This window comes from Hetaerina americana, unplaced genomic scaffold, assembly GCF_022747635.1.
Source record: "Hetaerina americana unplaced genomic scaffold, ioHetAmer1.1.p SCAF_99, whole genome shotgun sequence".
Lineage (NCBI taxonomy): Eukaryota > Metazoa > Arthropoda > Insecta > Odonata > Calopterygidae > Hetaerina > Hetaerina americana.
The window spans coordinates 1309296-1337237 of NW_027287638.1; the positions used below are offsets into that span (position 1 = coordinate 1309296).

General features: G+C 35.4%; 1 protein-coding gene across 1 annotated transcript; it reads right to left on the reverse strand.

The window, feature by feature from the left end:
• LOC139699961 (uncharacterized) lies at positions 1-27345 on the reverse strand. The gene is made up of 12 exons (XM_071598354.1): positions 27149-27345; positions 26538-26750; positions 23761-23884; positions 22835-22944; positions 14949-15158; positions 14338-14550; positions 10722-10845; positions 7045-7121; positions 3686-3811; positions 958-1038; positions 438-665; positions 1-291 (listed from the first exon to the last, which is right to left on the reverse strand). The coding sequence occupies exons 1-12, from the start codon at positions 27308-27310 to the stop codon at positions 1-3; spliced, it is 1959 nt and encodes a 652-aa protein (XP_071454455.1). The 5' UTR covers positions 27311-27345.
• Positions 27346-27942: the final 597 nt, after the last annotated feature.

Below are 27942 nucleotides of genomic sequence, written 5' to 3' on the forward strand. Positions count from 1 at the left end.
CTAACAGCTCCTGTTCTCTGAGCACATGGGTGCTTTGGACAGCAGGGCCACTGGATCCTCCTCAGAGAGGTGACAGCAGCCCATGTCCCTATCCTGACCTTCTTCCATCTGTCCCACTTGACCCCTGTCAGCCACCTTCCTTGGCTGGGGCACTTCCTCCTGGGCAGGCACATTGGGGGGAACTGGCACCCTGGTACCCCTAAAGGCCTTAAGCTTGGCCAGGCAGGCACTAGCTGCAGCAGAGGCCTCTTCCACATCAAGCAACTCAGTATGTAGATATGGAGGGTGTACCTGGCAGAGCAGATGGTTTAGTTGGATGGGCAAGGCATGGACCTCAACTGGTGCTTATGGAAGTAATGATGCGACCCCCCTGACATGGTCACCAGGTAGCAGTGTCCAGTGAATTGGGTCAAGGTGTAGACCATCTTATGACCAACCAACTTATCCCTCTTGGGTTCAGTCTTCTTGGCAAGGAGGATGGTGTTGGAGGCCCATCTTGGGGTGGCTTCTGTCGGGGATAAAGGTAGGATCCCTTTGTGGAACATGCTGCTGTTGGGGTCGGAGGATGTGGGCAAGGTAGAGGAGAGAGATTTGGCCAGGGAAGTCAGCTCCGGGAGGAGATTGAGGGAGGAGGTTGAGTGCAGGGGAAGGTGGATGGCCTCAGCCTGTATTTACAATGAGAGGCTGAAGGCAAGGATGACCTCTTCCTTCCTTACAAGCCACGAAATAGACTCATTCTTCTTCATCAGGGTATTGACCTTTGGAGTGATGGGTGTCAGTTTGATGCTCACATTGCTTCATCTTAATCATCTTTGTCTTCCTTATCTCTCCTCACCTTTGTCTCTTCCTCTTCTTCATTGTCCTCATGTCAGAAAATGAGGAGTTTGGTGATAATTAAGGTAAAAACCTTAGAAACATGAAGTTGGGTGATTAACTAGAACTTCCAAGCACAATTACCATGGTGGAAATATCATGAGGATCACTGCTGGGACTGGAGGAAGCCATCATAGAGCCAGTCATGGGAGATGACATGTCCAACTGCCCAGAGTAAGATGTAATTAGCTTACTGATCTCATTAATCTTCCACTTCAATTCTTCATTTTCCAGGACAAGCTGCTCATTCTGATGGCATTCCTTTTCTTAATTCTCAGACAAATACTTCACTCTCTCTTCTAGTTTCCTTTCTGTGGCCAACTTCCTCTGGAGTTGAGCCTCCAGGTCCTCGACTCGGGCTTTCAAAGCTGTATTGCGTGCAAGGGCACTGTTCAAAGTCTCCAATTTCTGTCAATATTCTACCATTTTCTTCCAGTGGTCATGCAATTTCACCCTTCATTTCTAATAAATGATTGAGGATGCAATCTAAAAACAGGAAAAAGGAAAAGGAAGGACATTTCCCACTTTCAAAGAAATAAATTTATCGAAGAAAAAAAAGGTACTGAGATAAGAATATTTAAAATAATACATAATGAAAACAAACTCAAATGACACATTTTTCTTACTGATCATTTAGGTTGTAAGAGTTCCTCTCTAAAAACAAGCTTGATGACACATCTGCTACAACTTTGGAAGTAAGTTGAAAACACTTGCTATGGAAGCAAACAGTACAGTTTAATACAATTATCCTCACATATGAATTTAACATGACTTCTCCTAGGATATATTAATAAAAATAGACTTATTATCCATCAAATATTTATTCAATGAATAACCATATATTTGTTTGCTGTTGGGTAAAATAATTACACAGTAAAGACATTATTTCACGAAATCAAAGAGAACTTTTGATTAAAAATGACAGGTAAATTAAAATTAATGAATACATTTTTAATATCAATTTAATGATTTCAAGAGTAGTTAGGCAAAGTTATTCAAACAGACATGAGCCCAGGTATCAGTCAATTATCTGCATTCTAATGTCTTCCATAAGTTTTCTCCCAAGGCAGTATATGTCCCAGAAGGAATTGAATGTTCAATGGTGGCCATATACTCATGAATAGGTATTTACTTAATATCTATTTACAATTATATGTGCCTTCCAAAGTCGCAATAATTCATTCTGCAGATAGAAGTTGATCAGAAGTTAAGATTGAGTCAATTAATAACTAACATTAACAGCTGGCTATTTGAAAAATCAAGGAGTCAGCTCTGTTATTTTAAGTTTAAATTTAGGGTCTAAGGATGAGAGGGATATTAAAATGGAGATATTATAGTATTTATTGTGGGTCGTGAAAGTCCAATGGGTAGAGCATTGGACTGCTGACCAGAGGGTCCAAGGTTCGATTTCCAGGCAAGGCACTCTGGGCACCCGCAGCTCCACTTAAGCTAAAATGATTGTTTGGGTACCAGGTCTCCCTTGGAAACCATAACTTGCAAAGGGGAAGCAACTGGCCTCCCTACCCTGATGTGTGAATCTTCACATGCTGTATAGGGCTTAGTACTGTGTGATCTCTAAACCTCGTCACATACTAAACCAACCTTAGGGTTGATTACTGTGTTTATGGTTTTTTATAGCATTCATCAAAGGAATTGAAGTGTTCTGGAGCTTTTTTAAGGATTGGAAGTATCCCAATGAGAAAAATTCTAGAGTGAGTCAAGATGTAATTATTGATTCTAATATTAAGGGTTGTGGTATATTGTACAATATAGAAGGCAGGGCATTGCTGGCACTTCAAGCAGTGAACCTCATGACATAACAGGCTTTTAATAATTTTAGTGACTGGATAATTTAGCTTTGATTTCATGTCGCTCAGAAATATAATCATTGAAAAATTTTTGAAATGTGGGTTTTTAGAAGGTAAAGTGGACAGAAAGGAAAACAAACAAGTATTTGCAATTGGTAGATGGAGAAGAAAACGCTGCAAAACATCTTAAGAAGGAAAAAATGATGACGTCAGAGTTCTTGTCAATCCAATGGTTTAGCCCAAAGCAACAACAAAATGTCATGGTTTGCAGACTAATATCTAACAAAGAAACTGCCTTTTTACCAAAAAGAACCCTAAAAAAGTGAATAAAATGCTAGCCAAAGATATTAAAATCGCATTTATAAATTCCCAACTGAAACTAGTAATTTGCATTTTGATTTTACATATACTTCGTACATCTCAACTGATGGTTTATAATAATTAAAAAGGAGACACTGAGGGAGGTCAAAAGGCTGTTCCTGATGAAAAAGTATACCCATAACAGTGGTGAGACCATCTTATCTTGTTTCAGCAACTAATTCTTTTCCCAGGCATCCTTCATCCCAAGGAATCTTAATAACATACTCATCCTTAATTTCTAATTCTTAATATACAGACAAGTAGAATTCTCCATTTTTTGAATGATCTTGCAAGATCAAAGAAAAGCATTACTGTGGCAAAGATAGTTTTATAATTCCATTGTTATAATGACTGATAGAATTCTTTACATTCTCCTAACCACTACTGCAAACAGAGGTGTATAAACTTTAGTCATTAATGGTCACAATAACTCAAGTGAGGTGATAGGATAAAAAAATAGAAAGTGAAAATTCATCTTAAGAGGGAAAATAATTAAAATTCAAATAGCGGTTCAACTGAACAATACTGATTTCAAAGCACAGATTGCTATCTATGCAAGCAACATGAATATAAACACTCACCAAATTCTCTGCTTTATCATTGCTGGACCTGTCACTTTGCATTGATTTGATTGGCAATTCTACATCCTTTTCTGGAGCAGCAAAGCAACTGCTACAAGTGTCAACCTCCTCATTGACAAGGATCATATCATTCCAGACATTCACAGCCTTATTCTCTTCAGCATCACTGGCAGTTGCATTTTCAGCAATCTTTTTTAAACCTTACCAGTAAACTAAGTCAATATAAAAATGGCAGACAAAAATGGTAATTTAAAAATGGCAGATGATAAAAATTTCAAAAAAAGAATATCACACGGACAAACCTTTAGAGATAATTGAAAAATGAGCAGCAGTAGAAAACCTTATTAATATCAGAGACTTAAATAATTAACTTTGGGAAATAATATTTGTTAAGACTGCAATACATAATTGTTGTATTCTTTCAACTAAATCTTCACTTTGTTGTCATTAATATTGACCATGCCATATCTTCATGTGGCTACTGTATAACTGTCATTTATCTCAAATGCTGTTATTTGATGCATATGATTAATAAATACCGTGGCACTACTCAACATCCATATTTTGCATGAAGCAAAATAAACCATGTCCCCTCCTGGCCCTTCCAAACCTTTGTTGCATTGGCTTAGGATATAACTCTGCTCCTTACAAACCACCAACAGGAAAGGTTGATTTTGTAGTCAATGAGAGTTAACAAATATTAAGCCATACCCTGAATTATGTGAAATTCACCTATTGCAAGGTATTAAAAATGGAAGAGAGTCAAATTTTCTTCTCATTCCAAAAATAGTTTTCAAGGGGGACATCTGGTACCTTTTAAGGATAAGACAGGGCAGGTGAATGGCAGAGGTTGACCAGAGGTATACATGAGTGGACATGATCTGAAGGCACTCTTCCTCTCTGACCCTTTTTGACCAACCAACTAACTCAGAACTTGTCCCACCTATATATCCACCTGACTCCCTAATCTGAGGCAACGTGAGCATAGGGAGGCAGGATAGTCCAAGAAGGATAATCACCTGGATTATATACCAGGGAATGTACCTCCAGGTCACATTCTGTGACCATTCTTTTATTAAGCTCATAAGTGGATAAAACATATCATGACACATAAGTATAACAACCTTTTCCCCTAGTCAGGGATGCAATTACAGCTTGATTATTGTGATAAATTATTACATTTGTATCGGGGTCCGCAATGCTGATTTTATTATGGGCTGCAAATAAGGCCAATAATGTCTCTGTCTCCATAAGTGGTCTCTAATGCTCTATGGCCCATATTTCGGTAGTTTAAAACATCGGGATCATCCATGCCACCTGGAATGGGGTGGCGTCACTGAACACATCTAAAATGTACTTATAATTGGAATACACTCTGGATCCCTGCCATTAATTGTCATCCCATAGGCACTCCAGCAACATGATGTCACCCCTTACTGTGTCCTGGACTAAGAATAGGGTGGAGTTTCAAATTGTAGGTTATCCAGGCAATATATGCCGCTGCCTAGGATATATCCTTTTGTTGGATTCCCTGGACCACATCAATAATGTATCTGATCCACTTTAACACGTACTTTGTCAAGCTGGGCAACATTAATGTAGTGTCTATATGAACCTCCTGATATTTTATTCTCACTGATGGCTTTAACAAGCTCTTTTCAAGATCAAGCAATATTCCTAGGTCCACTTTATGAACTGAAGTATTTGTTTCACCAATGTTGTTTGGTCACTACGCAACAGGATTAGCCAATCATCCAGATATGCTATCATGACTACCTGGAGTTTCTCCTACAGTTCACTTCTAATTGCCTGCACCTTCCATTGCATAATGGCGGGTGCAAATGTAAGACGAATTGGGAGTCTCATCCAAATGTAATCGGTTCCCTGGTGATAAACCCCCTAAAAATGGCGGTGCTGTTGGGTATCTGCCAAAAGGCATCTTTTATATCCAATTTAATCAATTGGATATTGATGGGAATTGCCTCTAGATTCTGTGTGGCTGAGTGGAGGGTGAACTTTGGAGTTTGGATATACATGATGGATGGAAAGGGGAAAAGTCCCAATTTGACTCAGTGATATCATCCTTTTCAACAAAATCGAACTATGCAGAGGCTGACAAAAAAATTCGCAATTCACTGGTTTTTTCTTTATTTAGTTATAATATTTTCTGCATGTCTTTTTGATTCTTTATTATGTTTTAATATCGTACTGTAAATGAAAAATGTTTTAAAAAAACATTCGTTTTGTGTCTACAAATCAAAATATAATTGCTAAAAAAATATTCTTCAAATTCATGATGCTGTCGTAATTACATTAATTTTTCAGATGATGTAAATATATTACATCATTATTAAATACAATATTATATTTTGAAATAAAAACACTGCATATGGGTATCTTAACAAATAACTTCATAATGGTTTTTTTTCTAAGGTGATACATTTTCTCAAATTACCCTTCGCATTTCTCACTAGTACCCCTGAGATCCCCACCGCACTAAGACAGTTAATTATTGTTATCATGATATACATAATTATGCTGAGATTTGTCACTTTATCAATAATTTTTTAATTAGAGAAATTACATAAAAAAGGATAATAATGTCACTTTGTTACAAAGTTGAAATTAAAGTTTTACAATCCTTTCCTTAGAGTGAAATAAGCTCTTGGATCTTACATTTTTATGATAATTTTGCAGAGTGTGTCTTCATGTGTGAGATTAGATGACATCGCTGAATGAATGCTTTTGAACAGACATTGCACTTGTGAGGCCTTTCATCAGTGTGTGTCTTCATGTGACTCTTTAGATGATGAGTCAGAGCAAAAGCTTTAAAACAAATGACACACTTGTGTGGCTTTTCACCAGTGTGTAATCATGTGTGACTTCAGATGACTTCTCTGAGTGAATGCTTTTGAACAGATGTTGCACTTGTGTGGCCTTTGATCAGTATGTTTCAATATGTGATCCTTTAGAAAACATTTATAAGCAAATGCTTTTAAACATACATCACATTTGTATTTCTTTCCATCAGTATGCGTCAACATGTGCCTCTTTAAGCTACTATTAAGAGCAAATCCTTTGCTACATATTTCACACCTGTGTGGCTTTTCTCCAGTGTGTGTCAACATGTGCCTCTGTAAATGTATCTTTCCAGCAAAACCTTTTAAACACAATGCACATTGGAATGGCCTTTCCCCAGTATGTGTTGACATGTGGATTTTGAGTTTACTTAAATATGGAAAGTTTTTGGAGCAGAATTCACATTGGTGCTTCTTCTTAAGAGCATGCACCAATTTGATATGACTTTTAAGGTGTTCTTTTCTCTTAAATACCTCCAAACAAACATCACATTTGAATTGCATCACCTTGTTATGGTGCACATGCATTACATGATCTTTGAGAAGGTCCTTTTGTTCAAATACCTTGTTGCAAATTTTATCCACATTCGGTTGAGTGGCTGAAGCAATTTCTCCTGCATTATCTTGTTTTTGGTAATCATCTGAAACATTTGAAGGATAAGGTAAGGTTGATATTCATTTAATAATATATTCCTGCAATTAAAGAATTATTTAAAACAGTTTGGATAAACGTATTAATGTAAATAAATTATTATAGGTATTCATGTACACATCATTTCCTGTAAAAAGTCATTGTATGTATGTTAGTAACTTCAGCTGTGCTGAAATCCTAGGAACAAAGCATCTGTCATTAACTAAAGCTGACCTTAATTATGCCTGTGTATAAGGGCTTCTCTGGTTTCGCACCAGGTCAGGTTGGGTAGCACCAACATTTTGACAGCTAATTTCACCATTGTCTTCAGGGTGAAGTGACATTGCCGGGATTGTGCCCAGTATTTATAGGTTTAGCGTGGAGTCCGCTATCTTGTGATTGCCAGAGCCTGCATCCCGTTTGTGTGCACCATATTGAAAAAGATTGGCAGGATCCTTAAGAAACATAAGGTGGAGACAATACATAAACCTCAGAGCAAGTTGAAATCCTTTGTATCCACTGTGAAGGATGACCGGAATCTAAAAAGAGCTGGAGTTTACAAAATACCCTGCGAGTGTGGGAGATCATACATTGGGGAAACTGGGAGAACAGTGGAAAAGCAACTCATTGAACACAAGAGAAATATCCAACTCTGCTACCCCAAGAAATTGGCGGTGGAAGAACATTGCATCGAATTGGAACATAGAATAGAATTCTCCAAGATAAAGGTCCTTTGTCCGGCCAATGGATACTGGGACCGGATTGTCAATAAAGGAGTCCACATAAGATTGAACAAGAACCTGGTAACTTGAGACAATGGATTCCAGATTAGTAATGCATTGAAACCTGTACTCAAAAAGATCACGGAATCGAAAGAACAAGCATCTTAAGCAATCACGAGTGGGCAGACTCAACAGCAAACAAATACTGGGCACATTCGTGGTAATGTCAATTCACCCTGAAGACGATGGCAAAGTTAGGTGTCGAAATGTTGGTGCTACCCAACCTGACCTGGTGCAAAACCCGAGAAGCCTTCATCCACAGTATTTGCCAGGAAAGCCTCAGATCATTCGGAATTATGCCTTCTAGCACATTTTGTTTTACCTTCGTCAGAGTCAATATGCTTTTCTCAGGGTAGGGGAAGTGGAGAAATGATGTCATGCTATTATTTTTCAAAAACTGCATCATAAAGAGAAGGGTATAAGCCCAATATGGCCGCAATAAGGTATGAAAATCTTTCTTTTCATATGCAAATCTTCAGAAAAAATCCACCAAAAAGAAATGCAAGGAAATTCCAGACATTTTACAGAGTTGATCAATGGTTCTGTGATGATCTTCACCAAAGAGTGTATTGATTTTGTCAATATTTTCATCAGCTACTGATGTTGAAGGGTAGCCTGAATTGGGTTGGTCTTTTGAATTGCATTGGTTCTCAAAAGTATAAATCATTCATAGACTCTGGGTTTCCTTAGAAGAGATTGGCATAACAAGTCTTGAGCATTACTAATGGTTGCACTGGTATTTCATCCAACACGAAATAAAATTATACTGCTGTATTTTACTCTGAATAGTCCATCATCATGTTTTCTGCCAAAATGAAAAAAAATTGTTCCACTGAAACAGCTCTTATTGACTACTGCATCCCAATTTCTGTTACCTTTGGGTCCTCGTTTGTGTATCTCAAAATTTTACCCTTTCTGTTGTTACGTCAATTGCTTATTTCATCCATCATGCTTAATCAAGAAGCACCTTATCCTTTCTAAGTACATAAAGTATGTACTATGAGTCACTCACAATATCTTCAATATCTCCCCAATAAATGAGAGATAAAAACTAGGTTATTTACCCTGGTAATATTTTATTGATAAGATTTAAACTGATATTGCTGAGCAAAAAAGGAATATAGCCTGGCCTTGAAGTAAAATGAACTCAGGTTTTTTATTGCAAATAAACAACCAGTAAAGGAAAATAGCTAATAAAAGGGGTCATAATTGTCTCACATCACTGTTCCACATGGGTTTACTTAGTGTTACCCTGATATTAAAACCGTTATTTTTTATACAAGGACTTCAAGAAAGATCAAGAAGAACATTTCTGAAGTATTTCATAGCACACAGGAAAGGAAATATATCATTTAAAGAATGATATATTTTTCTCTGAGAATAGAATGTTTAAAATCAGGGAAATTTCATATTGCTGCATTTAATATAATAAAGAAAATAAATCAATAACAATGGATATGACATAATTAAGAAAAAAATAAGATTTAGACTAAGAAAATGTGAGTATGAAGCAGTTAACATTAAGTTGGGCAATTAATTAGTTTTAATTATCATACATATCTTAGGGTTTCCAGATGATTTGAACTATTCAATAATTGTGTTGGGAACATAAATTGCACATCTTTCTTAGCTAAAATATAATGAATTACTTAGTGGCAAATTATTTTTGCAACTTATTATGATGAATTATAATTAACTCTTTATGTATTTTTCAGAAGATATTTAATTAAAATTATTTTTAGTTGCATTAAAAAAAACTAATTAATCACATTTTCACACCAAATTTTTGCAGCATTAAAGGTATCTTGTATATGTCTTAGCTTATCTTGATAACTTATTGACAAGATCAATGGTGAGGCAGTGCAATGTAATGACCTTCTGAAATTAAATTATTTCAAAAAACCAATTTTCCTTACTTTTGATTTAATTTCATTGAATGACTTGTATATACTTTGATTGGCTAAAATAAAAAATATCAACTTTTGGCAAAATTTAATCAAGTTACTAAAGCAAATTGTCTATTTTGCCATACCAAAATAGCCCATGAGGACCTTAGGGTAAAATTAAAAGTCACTAAACTAACTCACATCTTAGGATCATAGATTTTTGTGGCATTCAGATTAAAGACTTCTCATTCTCAGGATATCACCATGCAGGTTATTTCTATGACAACAGTTTAGCCTGTGTTTCAATGAGCAACTTCAGGTTTAAGTAAACCAGATCAGGTAACTTTGCCATGAAGATGCTCATTGAAACACAGGCAAAACTGTTGTCAGAAAAAAAAACCTGTAGGAGGACATCCTGAGATGGAGAGTCTTCATCCAATCTTAATGTTTCATCAAATCCATTGTGTAGACTTTATAAATACATAATGAAATTATGCATGTTAATTTTTTAAAAAGCTTAATATTTCTCACAAATGCTTTGGTGAAAGTTGAAAACCAGATATTGAAATGGGGAATGGTTGTGTTGGGTTATTTCAGGTATCATTCTTAACTGATAAAATCTAAAATAAAAATATTCAATCAAAACAAAAGAAAAGGCTTAAAATACAGCAAGATTAATAAAAGATCTAGTCTGAGTCGCTAAATAAATAATATAATATACATTTATAAATAATTCTAAAAGCAATGATAATATTAACATTTTTTTTTGCAAATTATCAAACTATTTTAAATGGCCTTTCTGTTATTTTAAAAACAATTTTAAAAAATTAACCCAGTTTTCCAAAAAACCTTAGTAGTACTGCAAGAGTTAATCTCCAATGGTTATATTACACCAGACAGTAGAAAAAGTGAAGTGTCAGCACAGTCCTTAGCTCTCCTTACCTTGTTCCTGCAACATCTTTCCTCCCAGTCTTACTTCCACCTGAGGATTATCAGCATCACAATCTTCCTTAATATCAACTTCTTCTTCAGGGGGTATATTTATTTCTGCATATTCCGAAGGATCCTGCAAGATTAAAGAAAAAATGTTACAGATCTTCAGGAAATCATGAAAAATATATTTGTTAAACATGGTTTTTTTGAAGATAAAAAAATTGATAACTTGTACGCAACATAATAAATATTTTAGCTGATTGCTCATGAAAAAAATCCCCTAAGTAATTATTTGCTCGATTCTATCCTTTTGTTGATAATCCCAAGAAGACCACTGTAGATGTACAGTATTTCACACTTATTGTTCCGTAGCATTCACATGTGAATGTGAACTATACCTTATTTGGAAAGGAACTAAAATTTATCAAAAAACTTTTTCTGGCCAGATTCCATCCTCACACCCACTATTAATCAGTCCATTTACTTTTTCTCTCATAGTTTCCAAAACCTTTAGGTAATTCTGCAAACATTGTCTATCCATTCCATCTTATTTAAATTAATCCGCTTTAAAGCCACTTCTATGCCAACATCGGATATGCCTGGACCTAAGCTATCTTCCTCACTGTAAGCTTACTTTTTCATGCATAACCTTGGATAACTTAGGTCTTATCCATTCAGTTCTTTTTATATTCTTTCCAAATGTCTTTATCTAAGTCAAGTTTTTTTACTGTGCTACCATGTTGGCCTAAGTTCTGTAACAAATGGTTTGTCACATAATTCCTTTCAATTCTCTTGGATCTTTTCTATGTCAGCCATAATCATGCTGAATTTATCTCTGATTGTTTGAATAGATCTTTCATTCTTACTTTCTGATAATGATTTAACTTGCTGAATAGTACTTAAATATTTCTCATCTTCTGTAAACTTACCATATACTTGCATAATCCTGAGAACCCTTATTTTATAAGCTACCAAAAATTCAGAAAACCAATAATCTCTGAAAATAATGTGAAGAGTCAATACCAGCCGTACTCTTATAACTGGGCAAAGGATAGATGAGAGAAATTAGAGAGGATATAAGCAGTAAATCTCTAAAAATATACAAATAACTGAATATAACCAATAAGAAATAAAAAAAAAACTAAAAATAATTGAAATAATTCGATACCATAAATGGGTAGAACAATTAAATGGCAGACTGAAAATTAAGCATGTACTTTCTAGCAATCACATTCAATCAGGGCTTAAAAGAGGTTCCCTCTGCACCAGTGGCTAATCAGTCATATGTAATATAATTATAAAGGCAAAATAATTACAAACTCTCTAGCATGAATGTATTAATCAGCATTGATCATTGCTTGTCGCATGTACTCACTAATGACATATAATGAAATGAAATTAAAAATTATAAAAAATGAAAAATTATTACCTCCTCTTTAGCTTGGATGTACTATATTGCAGTGATCCTTGCTTGTCTCAAGCACTCACATTAGATCAGGGCTTACGAGAGATTTTCTCTGCACCAGTGGCCCATAAGTCACAAGTAATATAATAATAATAAAAACAAAATAATTACAAATTCTCTGGCTTGGATATATTAAGCACCATCGATCCTTGTTAGTCTCAAGCAATCATGCTCTATTAAGGCTTACGAGCCCACGAATCACTCACTTGCTTGAGTATTCGAAGATGCCTTAACCCTTGCAAAACTAACTCAATCACCCATTGGTCTACAGTTGAATCTTTTCTGATGTTACAGACTGTGACTTGACCTTTGTGAAAGGATAGGAGAAGTGCCGGGAAGCTCATGCAGGGTAACACCATTACCATTAAGGTTAGAAAAATATTGCAAGACCTCAATTTTTAAAGGGTCATTATAAAATGCAGTGAATGCATATGCCAATATCCCCTGCACATGCCAATCTATTTATAGGTAAAATTGAACATAAGTTCTCTCATCAAAGAAACACTCAAACCCCACTGTCATGTCTTTTTCTTCTTCTTTTCCAGTATCTTTCAATTCATCTATATCTGACTCTAGTATAACTTTCCCTGCTATCAACATTCACATGTTAAAAAATAATTTTAACTCAGTCTGAACGAAACTTACCAACTATCAACAATGAATTGATTTCAACTGTGGCCTCCCATCATATACAAAATCTTTCATCCCCTTCTCATTCTGTCTGTGGCTTCTGTTTCTACAAGAACGCTTCTCCCCTGATAAAAATACACAGACCAGCTACTTCACTGTCACAGAAAAAGTGGATACCCTCAAATACTGCTGAATAGTAAAATTCTCAAACCTTCAACCCAATACACTTCTCTCTTTGAACCAAACTGCCTGAAAAGCCCTCACTGTATCATCACTTCTTTGTCCAAATACCAAATAATTAAACAATCTTTGAACTTAGCCTTTACTGTAACTTCTGCCCTGCTCAGTATGTCAGACAATTAAACAAAACCCTTTCCCTCTTCAACATAAATAATACAATTTTACCAAAACCATCATGATCCTTATTTATCCCATCCTTAATCAACCTGCTTCCCACAACCAATCTTTTGTTTACCACTTCTCTGTTAAGGTGATTAAAAACCTTAAAAAACTGTCAAGCAACAGACAGATAGAGTGCTCCTGTCATTAAAGGCCTTTCAGCCTAACCAATGCATCGAATACCTGGCTACAAATAATAAATTCATGTTTCAGGGAAAGAACAAATAATATGATTACCATGTAGAGATGCTAAAAATAATAAAGAAGGGAACAACTAAGTCATCCCAGCAAACACCGAGCATCACCACAATTCTGACTTACCTGAACAGTCATTACTTTGCACAAGCTGCCTATTACCTGTTCTGAAAATTAAATCCTGCCATAACTTTCACACTAACCTAATACATGTCATGCTACATAATAGCCATTATCTATCCTAACACATCTATTTGCTATAGAATCCTGGGCATATCTTATCTCTTCTTAAAAAACTGACAAAAATCACTACATTTACCTATTTGAATACACCACCTTTATCATGAGCAGTAAATCAATGCTTTTGTCATTTTCATTTGAATAGAGTTGCATATGCAGACCATTGCAATCATCTTATACAACAAAAAGCAGTAGTCTTGTTTATATACACTAATACCATTAAGTAAATAGCCTGATATTTACAGCAAATTTACAGTAGAACCAGATTTCTGGTTGGCGAACAATAACTGATGTCCTGCTGTTTCCGCAACTTGAAGAGCACTGTAACTGGTTTTGAAGCATAGCTTAGAGTCCCTCCTACTTACCAACAGTGACTTAAATCCACTCTATTCAATAGGAATGGCATGGGAAATGTGATTGCATTACTTTTGGAATACACCCTGTATATATGGGAGAGCATTTAAAGCAGACTCATTCTGCTTCTTATTGACCGAGGGTATTATGGTTATAAGTTTGACCCTATACAAAAAATCTGGGAGACAAAATTTATATTACGTGATCTTTGCCCAATCAGTCTGAGAAAATTGAAGTGTTCATTACATTTGTCGAAGATAACACCACTTTGAATCTGAAAAGAAAATTTGATCTAAAGTGTAGATTGATAATTATGCTCCTGAAATGAATAGATGCACTCACCAAATGGCTTGAATCTTCATTGTCCAACCAATGACTGTCACCTTCCTGCATTGATGAGCCAGTATCAATTTTCAGAGGAACAGAGCATCCACTGGTAATGTCAATTTCTTCTTTGACAATGATCATGTCATCTTGGACATCCACCTCACTACCGTCAACAGCATTACTGGCGATGGTCTCATCTTCAATCTCTTTCTTGATCTCACCAGGAAACTAATTCAAAGCACATTATTAAACATCATTATTCAATAATGGTATTTTATTAACATTTCAAAATAAGTGATTCAGAGCAAAAAATCTTTTTGGTCAAACTTTGTTATGTAAGTCTTGCTCGAAAATAATTTTGGAATCCATTATTTCATTAAACAGATAATGATTATGACTTAAGGTGCTTAAATTGCATGCATCTACCTTCATTCAATGGAATAAACATTATCATATGATGGTTCACCATTTCAGTGTAGGTGATTGAAAGGCCAGAGCCATTGATACCTATTGCACTTCTTCTCCATGCTTAAGAAAAAAAAACTTAAACTTTCAAGACACTACAATATTAATTTGCAAAATAGAATTGGTTATGATTGCAATGGATAACAGCTCAATTCACTCACCTCAATATTCACTTCATTGCAATCATTCATGGCCATAAAATGCATTCCATGGACTGGTGAATATGGGTTCTTCATCTCAACTGATGCTGTTCCCACGGAATGTACAGCAGATTCCACGGTACTACTTGAAGCCCACACTTTGTCTGATGTACCATCAACCATATGCTCTCTAGGATTATTATTGTCTTGGGTCAGGACATCACTCAACTCCTTATAAATAAAAACAGTGATCAACACAGAAGGTCAATTTGATAGGTGATGGTAGCATTCACCAAATACTAATTACTTAATGGCATTATGTTAAATTCACCTATTACTGTGGACCCCATTAAGAAGTATAAGGGAATCGAACCCAATCCCACTGTTCGGTAGTGTAAAAATGTCAAAAAAGAATGGTTCTTGAATCATTTGAATTATTTTATACATAGATATGAAAGGGCGTAATGAAAGGATGTTCAAAAAAATGATCGCATTTACTTTGACATGGAGCGCAGTTATGAACAGTGCGGGAACATGGTCATTGAAGATGCAAGATCATTGAAATAAAAGATAGGATGCCTTTGCATATGTCGGTTTGGGAGTAGTGAAATGAACAGTAATTGAAACAAAATTACTTTTCCAAGCGCACATACTCAAATAGTGCACAATTTTGCCACAAATGATAATGCCTGTGATTGATAACAAAGTTATCAATCACAGGCATTATGAGATACGGAAATGAATTGTACAGCATATAAATACACACAGATGCAACGAAATATATTCATTTGGGGCAAGATATGATTTTGTTACATCTTTCAAATAAATGGATGCAACTGACCTGTTGTCGATTAGTTAACCAGTCTTCCGTCACAGGATTGAACCCCTTTTGGATACGATTGTAGTACACAAACAGACACTCTGCACATCGATTCTTAAATAGCCGGAATTCCGTAAGCTTCTTCATGCAGGTCGAACAAATCAACCAGGGATAATTTGCATCCTCCACAACCTGATAAAATACACCAAAAGAATATTTTGACATTATAATGCTGAAATCTTCTCTTGTCTACTAATCACTATAGTTTTCCCCAATACCTTAGGTATGCCATGAACTAATTGCTTTTAAGTACAACGAAGATCTTACAAAAATATTTTAGAAAGGACATCACACAAACAATTCACTTACTTTTACATTTATCAAATCCTCTAGTTTTTTCCAACATAAATTCCGATTTATTATTCTTGTCGAAAATGTTTATCAGAACCCCACCACTGTTTAAACACAATCTGCATACCACAAAATCAATTTTATCACACATTATGAACGTTTTAGATTACGTCGGATGATTGACCGGACAATATAACGTTAAATATATAAACATCAGTCAAAAATTACGTGAAATAGTTCGATTATTCACACAATACAACATCAGAAATGCTTCGACAACTTGAGATTGGCATTTCATTTTTCTTCTTTTTTCTTCAACACAGCAGTTCATGTGCAAGAGCCAAAGGGTCGATAAAAATGACCGACTCTTTGGAGGAAGAGGATCACAATTCCTCACATTACACAAGTTGACGAATCCCACCCGGTGAATAACGTCATTCAGTAAGAGAGTGAATAAAAGGCGGAATAGGTGTTTTTCTAAATAGATTTGAGCAGGATGGAGTGTCACAGGTATCGGACACGGATTTACTGAAGAACCTTACGGTAAATATATGATAACATCGTTCCCAATTTACTTGAATTACTGTTCAAAATTGATAAAAAACCTTAGTAAACAAAAAAAACTTCCCAGCTGGGCACTTGCGTTTGGTTCTTCATCTGTTCAATTTATTTCTGCGGTATTTCTTGTAAATCAAAGCAATGATACGAGTAGAGTCGATCTGAATCTGGGTCAGAACATATGAACATATTTGGGAATTATTAGACGTATCACGAAACGTTGACACTTAAAATTACCTTAAGATTATTTTGAGATCTTAATTATCTGATTAACCATGACAAACAACGTTCAATGTTAACTTGACATAGATTCAGATCGTCAGACAAAGATTCAGTTCGTCAAAGTCCCGTTCCTACGGGTCGAAGATTTATTTTGATGTTTATTCAGGAAGGAACAGAATGAAGAGACGGTTACATGGTACTTGTAATATTTTTAATACACTATATGTCTACAACGCACAATAACTTTCGCATGTATAAATACTGGGTTATTCTTACATTTAGCAATCATCAGCAAAACGTATCTGAATCTTTTGATCCAGGTCTTTCAAATGAATGATCGGAACATATTAGACCTTTTTAGTTTTTTCGATTTGTATATAATACCAAAGAATGCCGGTCATTCTTCACTAACTAATAAAATTATATAAAACGGAATTATTTTTCCTGCCCTTAATTACTAGATTACATTGAAATACCAAGACATATAACTGATCGGATTAATATTCTTTTTTCCATATCACTCAATTCCATTGAAGAGTGTGACAGATGAAGAACGGAATGCAAGTGTCCAGCTGTTTAGTTGTTTAATTTGAGTTTTCGGCTGTATTTAATAAAGTTTAGTTCTATTTCAAGTAAACTGTGACAAATTGCAGAATTAGTTTGGGTAAGATTGCAAAGTAAATCATTCGGAGTAGTCTTAAAACTTTCATAATGTGCGATAAAGTCGAATTTGAAGTGTGTAGATTGTGTTTAAACAGTCGTGGACTGTTGATCAATGTTTTCGGCAAGAATAGTAAATTACAAATCATGCTGCAAAAGACTATAGAAGATTTAATAGATTTCAAAGTAAGCTTAGTTGTCTGTGTTCATTGCTTAGAATGTAATGTGTGTAAAAAATCTAATATGAGATAGAAGTTCGTTTGTATGTCGCGTATACTCTTTTGTAAAATAACGGTGAAAGTCCAGAAGATTTTGTGCGTTATTTGGTGAATATCTGTTTATGAAATATTTAATCAGGTTGTGCAGGATGAAATTCATTCCTGGTTGGTGTGTTCTTTCTGCATGGAGTTACTGACTGAATACCGGCTATTTAAGCGTCGATGTGGCGAGTGTTTGTCTGTTTTTTATGATCGCATAGAAAGGGGTGCAATTTTACGGCGAAGGACTTGATAACCAATAGAGAAGCGGTCAGTTGTATTTATTAAATTGAACTATATCAACAACGAATACAACGAATTTGATGGTGTATTATGTCAATTTATTCCTCCTTATGATTCCTCCGAGGCATTAAGACCTGATCAATAATCAAGTCTGTCAGTTCTGTGTACTTCTACCAATGGTATTCTATCTTTTGCTAGGTCGATGTTGATTAGGTTTATATTTACTTTTTCATTTCATAATTTTGCCATCCTGATATTTAATTTTGCATATTCGGTGGTGTTATATGTCCATCAATAACATACCCTCATACTAAAGGTTTATTAAATGTTATCAAGGCAGGAGGTTTCTTTGCTATTTACATGGGATTAAGAAGAAATATAAATGGTAGATTGAGGTGTGGTAGGCAGGTGATAGATATTGAATCGCCAACTGGGAGACTTCAATTGGATTTGTACACACACTGCTATGGTCACTCTATATCAAGGACTTCAGCATTTTCAATCTTATTTTGTTACCAGATGTAATCCTGAAAAATCATTGGTGGCACAGGGATTGAATTTATCTACTCCTAATTATTGATATACTTGTAATGGCTGAATTTCACATAATGACATGTAGGGGTTAAAGTTGGGTGAACTATAACATTAACTGCCAAATGGAGGTTCCCATTGATTGCAGTGTTAATGGTTTATAATGAAGAGGGTGATGTCCTGAGCAATGACAAAGATGTCCTGAGCAATGCTGCAAAGAGGCTAGGAGAGGATATGGTTTGTGGTATGTCATGCAAATTGTTTACATTCAGTAGTGCTGTAGCATCTCATATCATTCGCCTTGAACAGAAATAATTGATAGAGATGTCAATTATTTCGTGAGCACTTGGAAGAATTGGATTGCCACTAATAAATACAACAAAGTATTGATCAAGGTTAAAGAGTTGAGCTATTATGCAATGCAGTCAAAACAAATGTTGTTTCACAAAGTAAATTACCAAATTAGCTTAAAGTGATTACATTTTTTACTGCTGTTTCTAGTATTTGCTTAGCTGGAAAGATGTATTGTCCTGATGCTCTTATTTGTAAATGTTAATCATCTGCGATTATGATATTATAACCTGTTTATGCTTTCCATTATTTGCCCACTGAGAATCAGAAAGACTTGGATAAGGATGCATTCGCATTTGACACTGTTGGCAGTAGTGCCATGAATGACAAAGATGACTTGTTTATTGTAAAAGAAGGGGCTGAGACTTTTAGTGGATGCTCTTTTGCTCCAGAATGGATGTAGAACTGCCAATGGTTGCATGAATTCAGGAAAGTGAAAATCATTGGTGCAGTAATGTAGAAGCAAAGAATTTGGTGAGTGTCTATATATAATGTTGTGTGTGTATGTATAATAATGTGTACACAATTAACCATCTGCATATTAAATCTAGCCATTTTAAGGTAAAACTTTCCTTGCAACAATTTCAGAGTGTAAAAATCATTTGCATTGATTGGAATTTGAACCCAGATCCCTCAATATCCGGTAGAGTTCTTTAGCCACTTAAGCTACTGAGGCATCCTCTTAAACTCTGAAATTTATGGGCTTTTCAAGGAACAAGATGTTGTTTTGAATTATCGTGCATACAATGTCACAAGCATTGATATTTGTGCACAACATGCCACATCCCACAAGGTTAAAGCCAACTTTAAACACTTATGGTGTTAATACATTGACAAATTGGGGAGACACACTGGGGGATATGCCGCTACAATCTGAAATTGTTGCATTGAAATGCAAATTAGCAGATGACTCTGTTTAAAGTTACTATTGCGGCATCTCCTTCAGTTTCTTTGGAATAAAACTATCCTTTTTATTTTCTTGAAAACCCTCTTTTATCTTGATGGTTGCACTTGGTTGTTTGTTATCCTTTCATTCCTCCTAATATTTTTTGACCAATGGGGAATTGTTCCTATTTTTCTTTTTGCAAAAGTTGTTAGGAGAATATTAATACTTCCATTACTCATTATTGTTCTATGAAAACACATCTCTCTCTGAAATGAGATCTCACTCTATCTGTAATGTTTTTCTTCCAGGACCCATTGGAAGATAGAGATGTTTCATTATCCTTTAATAAGGAAGTAGATATAAAAGAAGACTGTCATTTTGACATTTCTCAGGACCCATTGGAAGATAGAGATGTTTCATTATCCTTTAATAAGGAAGCGGATATTAACCCTTTGCGGTCCAACGTCGAGTCGTACTCGACAGTCTCAGCGTAAGTATCTGGTCCAACGTCGAGTCAGGCTCAACAGAGCTGCGTGCGGCATTTATACGCCTTATCAGTATGGTTCTACCATCTGGTATCATTTGGTTGTACTTCTTAGACTTACTTAAACCTTTCCGTGTGTCTTTCTTGGATGTAATACCTTTTAAGGATATGAATGCAATGAAACACGTGATGTTCAATTTTGCATAGTTTACGATCGTAGCTGATGCAATTAAGCCATGGTTGACATTATTTTTCAGTGTTTTTCAACTAACTTTGGAGGTTTCTGCAAACTATCGGTTAGTTCTTTTGTAAAATTACCTAATTATTAGAATGTATTATTATTCCGTTCCAAATATTGCACACATAATGCATAGTAAAGTCAGTTTTCTTTGTTTTTTATACCAGTGATTCATTTCTATGGATTTCATTTACAAGCTCTCTTCTTATTTTTAGTGCTTCAAAAATGGATGAAGATGAGATAAGAAAAGAAATTTATGCTGATAGTTGTGACGAAGATGACTATATGTGTGATGTTGATGACGAGTTTGCAGATTTGTCTAGTGAAGAAGATTGCAGCTTCGGGAAGGATTTGGATCAAATTGTGACGTTAAACGCGTTGTTTCTTTGCTCAGTACTTGGAGCACATCATCTTCGGAGGCTGTTTCAAGGAAAGCAAAGGGAACTTGTCAGATTCAAGAGGTTGAGAAGCCAAGTGTCGTTGTGCACTATACAAAAAATATGGGCGCAGTGGACACTGCAGATCAATATACCTCCTCCTACTGCTTCCTTTGAAAGACTCTAAAGTGGTGGGGAAAGCTGTTTTTCTGGGGCATGGAGGTATCAATAATAAATGGGTATATCCTTTACCAGGAAAACTGCAAGATTCAAAATAAAAACCTATAAGTCACCTAAGATTCAGGAGGCAGTTGTTGATGGAGCTAGTTGGCAACTTCAGCCAGGGAAATTCTGCAACCAAGAGAGGAAGAACTTCCGATTCAGACAAGGAGCAGAGACTAAATGGGAAGCTATATATAATTGTTCTGAATCCAGAGGGAAAGCACAAAGACTGTCTTGTGTGTTCGAAAAGAAATGTGCCAGGTGGAAGAAGGGAGACAATCTATATATGTGAAACTTGTGACCATAATCCTGGACTACATGTGGGAAATTGCTTCAAAAGATATAACACGCTTAAAGATTTTAAAGAATAAATTAAATCATTTGATGTGCTTCACTATAATAAAGAGGAAACCCACATTAAAAAAATGCAAATATGAACAATAAAATATACAACATTAGCATCTGACGTTTTATTTCTTTTTTTCTTAAAATAATTTGGACCAGACTGTTGGAATTCCGAAATAAATATTGGACAGCAAAGAGTTAAATAACTACACTTAGTAAACCTTTAAGAACATATGATGCACTTGAATGGCTTTTCACTAGTGTGTTAACATGTGAGACTTAAGCTGACTGTTGAAAGTGAATTCTTTATCACATATTTGGCTTTTCACCAGTATGTGTCAACATGTGAGTCTTTAAATGACACTTCTGGGTAAAAGTTTTTTGACATATCCTGCACTTGTAAGGCCTTTCACCAGTGTGTATTAACATGTGAGTCTTTAGACCACTACTCTGGGTAAAAGTTCTTTCACATATCCTGCACTTGTAAGGCTTTTCGCCAGTGTGTGTCAAGATGTGTGACTTTAGATGGCTCTTGACAATAAATGTTTTCAGACACAAATGGCACTTGTATGGCTTGTCATCAGTGTGTGTCAACATGTGAGTCTTTAGAATACAATTCTTGGTAAAGGTATTATGACATATCCTGCACTTATATGGCCTTTCACCAGTGTGTATTAACATGTGAGTCTTTAAATGACACTTCTGGGTAAAAGTTTTTTGACATAACCTGCACTTGTATGGCTTTTCGCCAGTGTGTGTTAACATGTGAGTCTTTAGATTACTACTATGGGTAAAAGTTTTTTGACATATCCTGCACTTGTAAGGCTTTTCGCCAGTGTGTGTCAAGATGTGTGACTTTAGATGGCTTTTGACAGTAAATGCTTTTAGACACAACTGGCACTTGTGTGGCTTGTCACCAGTGTGTGTCAACATGTGAGTCTTTAAGGTAAAATTTCTGGTAAAGGTATTGTGACATATCCTGCACTTGTAAGGCCTGTCACCAGTGTGTGTCAACACGTGCCTCTTAAAAGTACCAATACAAGTAAATACTTTAGAACAGATCTCACATATGTGTTCCCTTCTGTCAGTATGTGTCAACATGTGCTTCTTTAAATGTATCTTTCCAGCGAAACCTTTTATACACAATGCACATTGAAATGGTCTTTTCCGAGTATGTGTCAACATGTGGATTTTGAGTTTACTTAAATATGGAAAGTTTTTGGAGCAGAATTCACATTGGTGCTTCTTCTTAAGAGCATGCACCAATTTGATATGACTTGCAAGGTCAATTTTTCTCTTAAATGCCTCCAAACAAACATCACATCTGAATTGCATCATTTTCTTAAGGTGCTTATGCATTACATGATCTTTGAGAAGGTCCTTTTGTTCAAATACCTTGTAGCAAGTTTCACACATATAGCTTTGAGAGGCTGAAGCATCATCCCCTGCATTAACTTGTTTTTGGTGTTTATCTGAAAGATTTGAAGCATAAGGTAAAGTATATACTCATTAAAAAATAAATACTTCTGATGAAAAAATTGTTTTCACCAGTTTGAATATACTAATTATTGTAAAATTATAATTATAGATATGCATGTTCACATTGAATCACATACTTGTACATGAATTTGCATACAATCGTATGTCTAGTCTTTTCCTGTAGAAATTCATCACTCTATGTATACATTTTAGCAACATCAGCTGTGCTTCAATCCGAGGAACAAAGCATGTCATCAACTAATGCTGACCTGAATTAAGCTATCTAGCCATTTTGGTTTTACCTTCCTCAGTGGCAAGTGCTTTCCTTTCAAGGCTCTTTTGAGCCAGAGAAACCTAAAGAAGTTACAGGGAGCTAAATTCAGCCTTTCACACTAAGTTTTGATCTTACTTGGGGAAAAACATAAGATATTGAAAGTGAAAATGGTTGCTTTGGGTTATTTCATTTATAAGTCCTAAGCAATTAAATTTAAAATCAGAATAATCAAGCAAACAAAGAAATGGCTTGAAAACACAGCAAGATTATTAAAAGATCTAGTATGAGTAGCTTCATAAATAATATTAAATGTGTTATAAATAATTGCAAAAAAGGGATGACAATATTATCATCCTTTTTGCAATTTATCATACTGTTTTAAATGGCCTTTCAGATATTTTAAATAAAATTCTATAAAGTTAACTCAGTCTTTCCAAAATACATTAATGGTACTGCAAGGGTTAATCAACAATAGTTGTATTACACTAGAAAGTAGCAAAGGTGAAGTGATAGCACAGTCCTCAGCTCCAATTACCTTGTTCCTGCAACACCTCCCATTCCAGTCTTACTTCCATCTGAGGAATTTCAGTATCAAAATCTTCCTTAATGTTTACTTCCTCCTCGGAGGGCATACTTATTTCTGCATCCTCCAAATTATCCTGCAAGATCAAAGAAAAAAATAACAGATTTTCAGGATATCCATGAAAAATGTTTGAATAACAGGTTATTTGTAAAATTAAGATGAAAAAATTGTTAACTGGCATACATTAAATTGTTATAATAAATAATATTTTAGCTAATACCTCTTGAAAAAAATTTTTTCTTCAAATAATTTACTTGCATTGGTTAGGATGATAGGATTAATGAATACAGAGATAATCAGAGACTTGCTGTAAAGTTATCACTCTGTTCTGTTGAGAAACACAAGAGAAATAACTACATATGACTACAGGGTGAAAAACTCTTAAAATCCCTTGTTTTAAAAAAATGAAGAACAGAAATGACCCTTGAGACATAATATTTCTATGGCCTCTGTCCAATCGAACGGATTATAAGAATCCATCAAACAAGGCTGTATAGTTTGCAAACATGTAATAACTTCATATGCATTGTAATTTTGTTTAGGTAATTACCATTTAGGTAGATTATGGATGGACATAAGTACCAAATAAATATTTTGGGACTGCTAACAAAACAAAATCCAGTGACATACTTTACATTAAGTCCCCCTTCATCTCTGAGTACTTCTACCTCTACTTGGTAAATGATTAGCCTTCTGTTTATCCTATCCATTCTTATTTTCTGCATTTTACTCTAGTTCATCCCATCCCAGAGCTTTTGAAATCAAGTAGTATTATTCAGGGAAGGCAACCAACAGCCAAGGTCATTTGCACCATAGGGGATGGATAGGAAAGGTTAAAGGGTGGAGAGAAACCCAGCATCGGCATTAGCCAACTCATTATGAAAGGTGCCAATTGGTCTGCAGCTTAACGTCCCATCTGATGGATGCATACTCACTCAATTTCCCTCCACAAAGCACCTTAAATAGGGATTGAGATACCTCTGAAAAATATTCTACACTGCCAGGATTTGAACCCGCGCCCTCAGGGTGGGAAGCCAGTACATTAGCCCCCGCATCATCTTGATCCCCACTGTACTGTCATGTCTTTTTCTTCTTCTTCTTTTCCAGAATCATTCAATTCATCTATATCTGACTCTAATATAACTTTCCAAGCTATCAACATTCACCCATAGAAAAATAATTTTCACTCAGTCTGAATGAACCTTACCAACTATCAACAATAACTTTATCTCCAACTGTGGCCTCTGTTCACATGCAAAGTCCTTCATCTCCTTCTGACTCGTTCTGTAGCTTCTGTTTCAACAAAAACACTCCTCTCCATTAAAAATATACCAACCAGCTACTTTACTGTCTCAGAAAAAGTGATTACCCTGAAAAACTGCCGAATACTAAAATTCTCAAACCTTCAACCCAATACACTTCTCTCTTTGAACCAAACTGCCTGAAAAGCCCTTACCTTATCATCACTTCTTTGTCCAAATACCATAAAATTTAACAATCTTTGAACTTAACCTTTACTGTAACTTCTTCCCTGCTCAGTATGTCAGTCAATTAAACATCACCCTTTCTCTCTTCTAAATAAATAATACAATTTTACCAAAACCATCATGATCCTTATCTATCCCATCCTTAATCAACCTGCTTCCCACTACCAATTTTTGAAGACCACTTCTCTGTTAAGGTGATTAAAAACCTTAAAAAACTGTCAAGCAACAGACAGATAGAGTGCTCCTGTCATTAAAGACCTTTCAGCCTAACCAATGCATCGAATACCTGGCTACAAATAATAAATTCGTGTTTCAGGGAAAGAACAAATAATATGATTACTATGTAGAGATGCTAAAAATAATAAAGAGAGGAACAACTAAGTCATCCCAGCAAACACCCAGCATCACCACAATTCTGACTTACCTGAACAGTCATTACTTTGCACAAGCTGTCTATTTCCTGTTCTGAAAATTAAATCCTGCCATAACTTTCACACTAACCTAATACATATAATGCTACATAATAGCCATTATCTATCCTAACACATCTATTTGCTATAGAATCCTGGGCATATCTTATCTCTTCTTAAAAAACTGACAAAAATCACTACATTTACCTATTTGAATACACCACCTTTATCATGAGCAGTAAATCAATGCTTTTGTCATTTTCATTTGAATAGAGTTGCATATGCAGACCATTGCAATCATCTTATACAACAAAAAGCAGTAGTCTTGTTTATATACACTAATACCATTAAGTAAATAGCATGATATTTACAGCAAATTTACAGTAGAACCAGATTGCTGGTTGGCGCACAATAACTGATGTCCTGCTGTTTCCGCAACTTGAAGAGCACTGTAACTGGTTTTGAAGCATAGCTTAGAGTCCCTCCTACTTACCAACAGTGACTTAAATCCACTCTATTCAATAGGAATGGCATGGGAAATGTGATTGCATTACTTTTGGAATACACCCTGTATATATATATGGGAGAGCATTTAAAGAATTCTGACTCATTCTGCTTCTTATTGACCGAGGGTATTATGGTTATAAGTTTGACCCTATACACAAAATCTGGGAGACAAAATTTATATTAAGTGATCTTTGCCCTATCAGTCTGAGAAAATTGAAATGTTCATTACATTTGTCGATGATAACACCACTTTGAATCTGAAAAGAAAATTTGATCTAAAGTGTAGATTGATAATTATGCTCCTGAAATGAATAGATGCACTCACCAAATGGCTTGAATCTTCATTGTCCAACCAATGACTGTCACCTTCCTGCATTGATGAGCCAGTATCAATTTTCAGAGGAACAGAGCATCCACTGGTAGTGTCAATTTCTTTTTTGACAATGATCATGTCATCTTGGACATCCACCTCACTACCGTCAACAGCATTACTGGCGATGGTCTCATCTTCAATCTCTTCCTTTATCTCACAAGGAAACTAATTCAAAGCACATTATTAAACATCATTATTCAATAATGGTATTTTATTAACATTTCAAAATAAGTGATTCAGAGCAAAAAATCTTTTTGGTCAAACTTTGTTATGTAAGTCTTGCTCGAAAATAATTTTGGAATCCATTATTTCATTAAACAGATAATGATTATGACTTTGGGTGCTTAAATTGCATGCATCTACCTTCATTCAATGGAATAAACATTATCATATGATGGTTCACCATTTCAGTGTAGGTGATTGAAAGGCCAGAGCCATTGATACCTATTGCACTTCTTCTCCATGCTTAAGAAAAAAAAACTTAAACTTTCAAGACACTACAATATTAATTTGCAAAATAGAATTGGTTATGATTGCAATGGATAACAGCTCAATTCACTCACCTCAATATTCACTTCATTGCAATCATTCATGGCCATAAAATGCATTCCATGGACTGGTGAATATGGGTTCTTCATCTCAACTGATGCTGTTCCCACGGAATGTACAGCAGATTCCACGGTACTACTTGAAGCCCACACTTTGTCTGATGTACCATCAACCATATGCTCTCTAGGATTATTATTGTCTTGGGTCAGGACATCACTCACCTCCTTATAAACAATAAAAACAGTAATCAAATTCAGTCGGTTTGGTAGGTGATGGTAGCATTCACCCAATACTAAGTCCTTCATGGCATTATGTAAAATTCACCTATTACCGTGGACCCCATTAAGAAGTATGAGGGAATCGAACCCAATCCCACTGTTCGGTAGTGTAAAAATGTCAAATAAGAACGGTTTTGAATCATTTGAATTATTTTATACATAGATATGACAGGGCGTAATGAAAGGATGTTCAAAAAAATGATCGCATTTCCTTTGACATGGAGCGCAGTTATGATCAGTGCGGGAACATGGTCATTGAAGATGCAAGATGATTGAAATAAAAGATAGGATGATTTGCATATGTCGATTTGGGAGTGGTGAAATGAACAGTAATTTCATTAAATTTACTTTACCAAGCTTACGTGCTCAAATAGTGCACATTTTTGCCACAAATGATAATGCCTGTGATTGATAACAAAGTTATCAATCACAGGCATTATGAGATACGGGAATGAATTGTACAGCATATATATCAACACAGATGCAACGAAATATATTCTTTTGGGGCAAGATATGATTTTGTTACATCG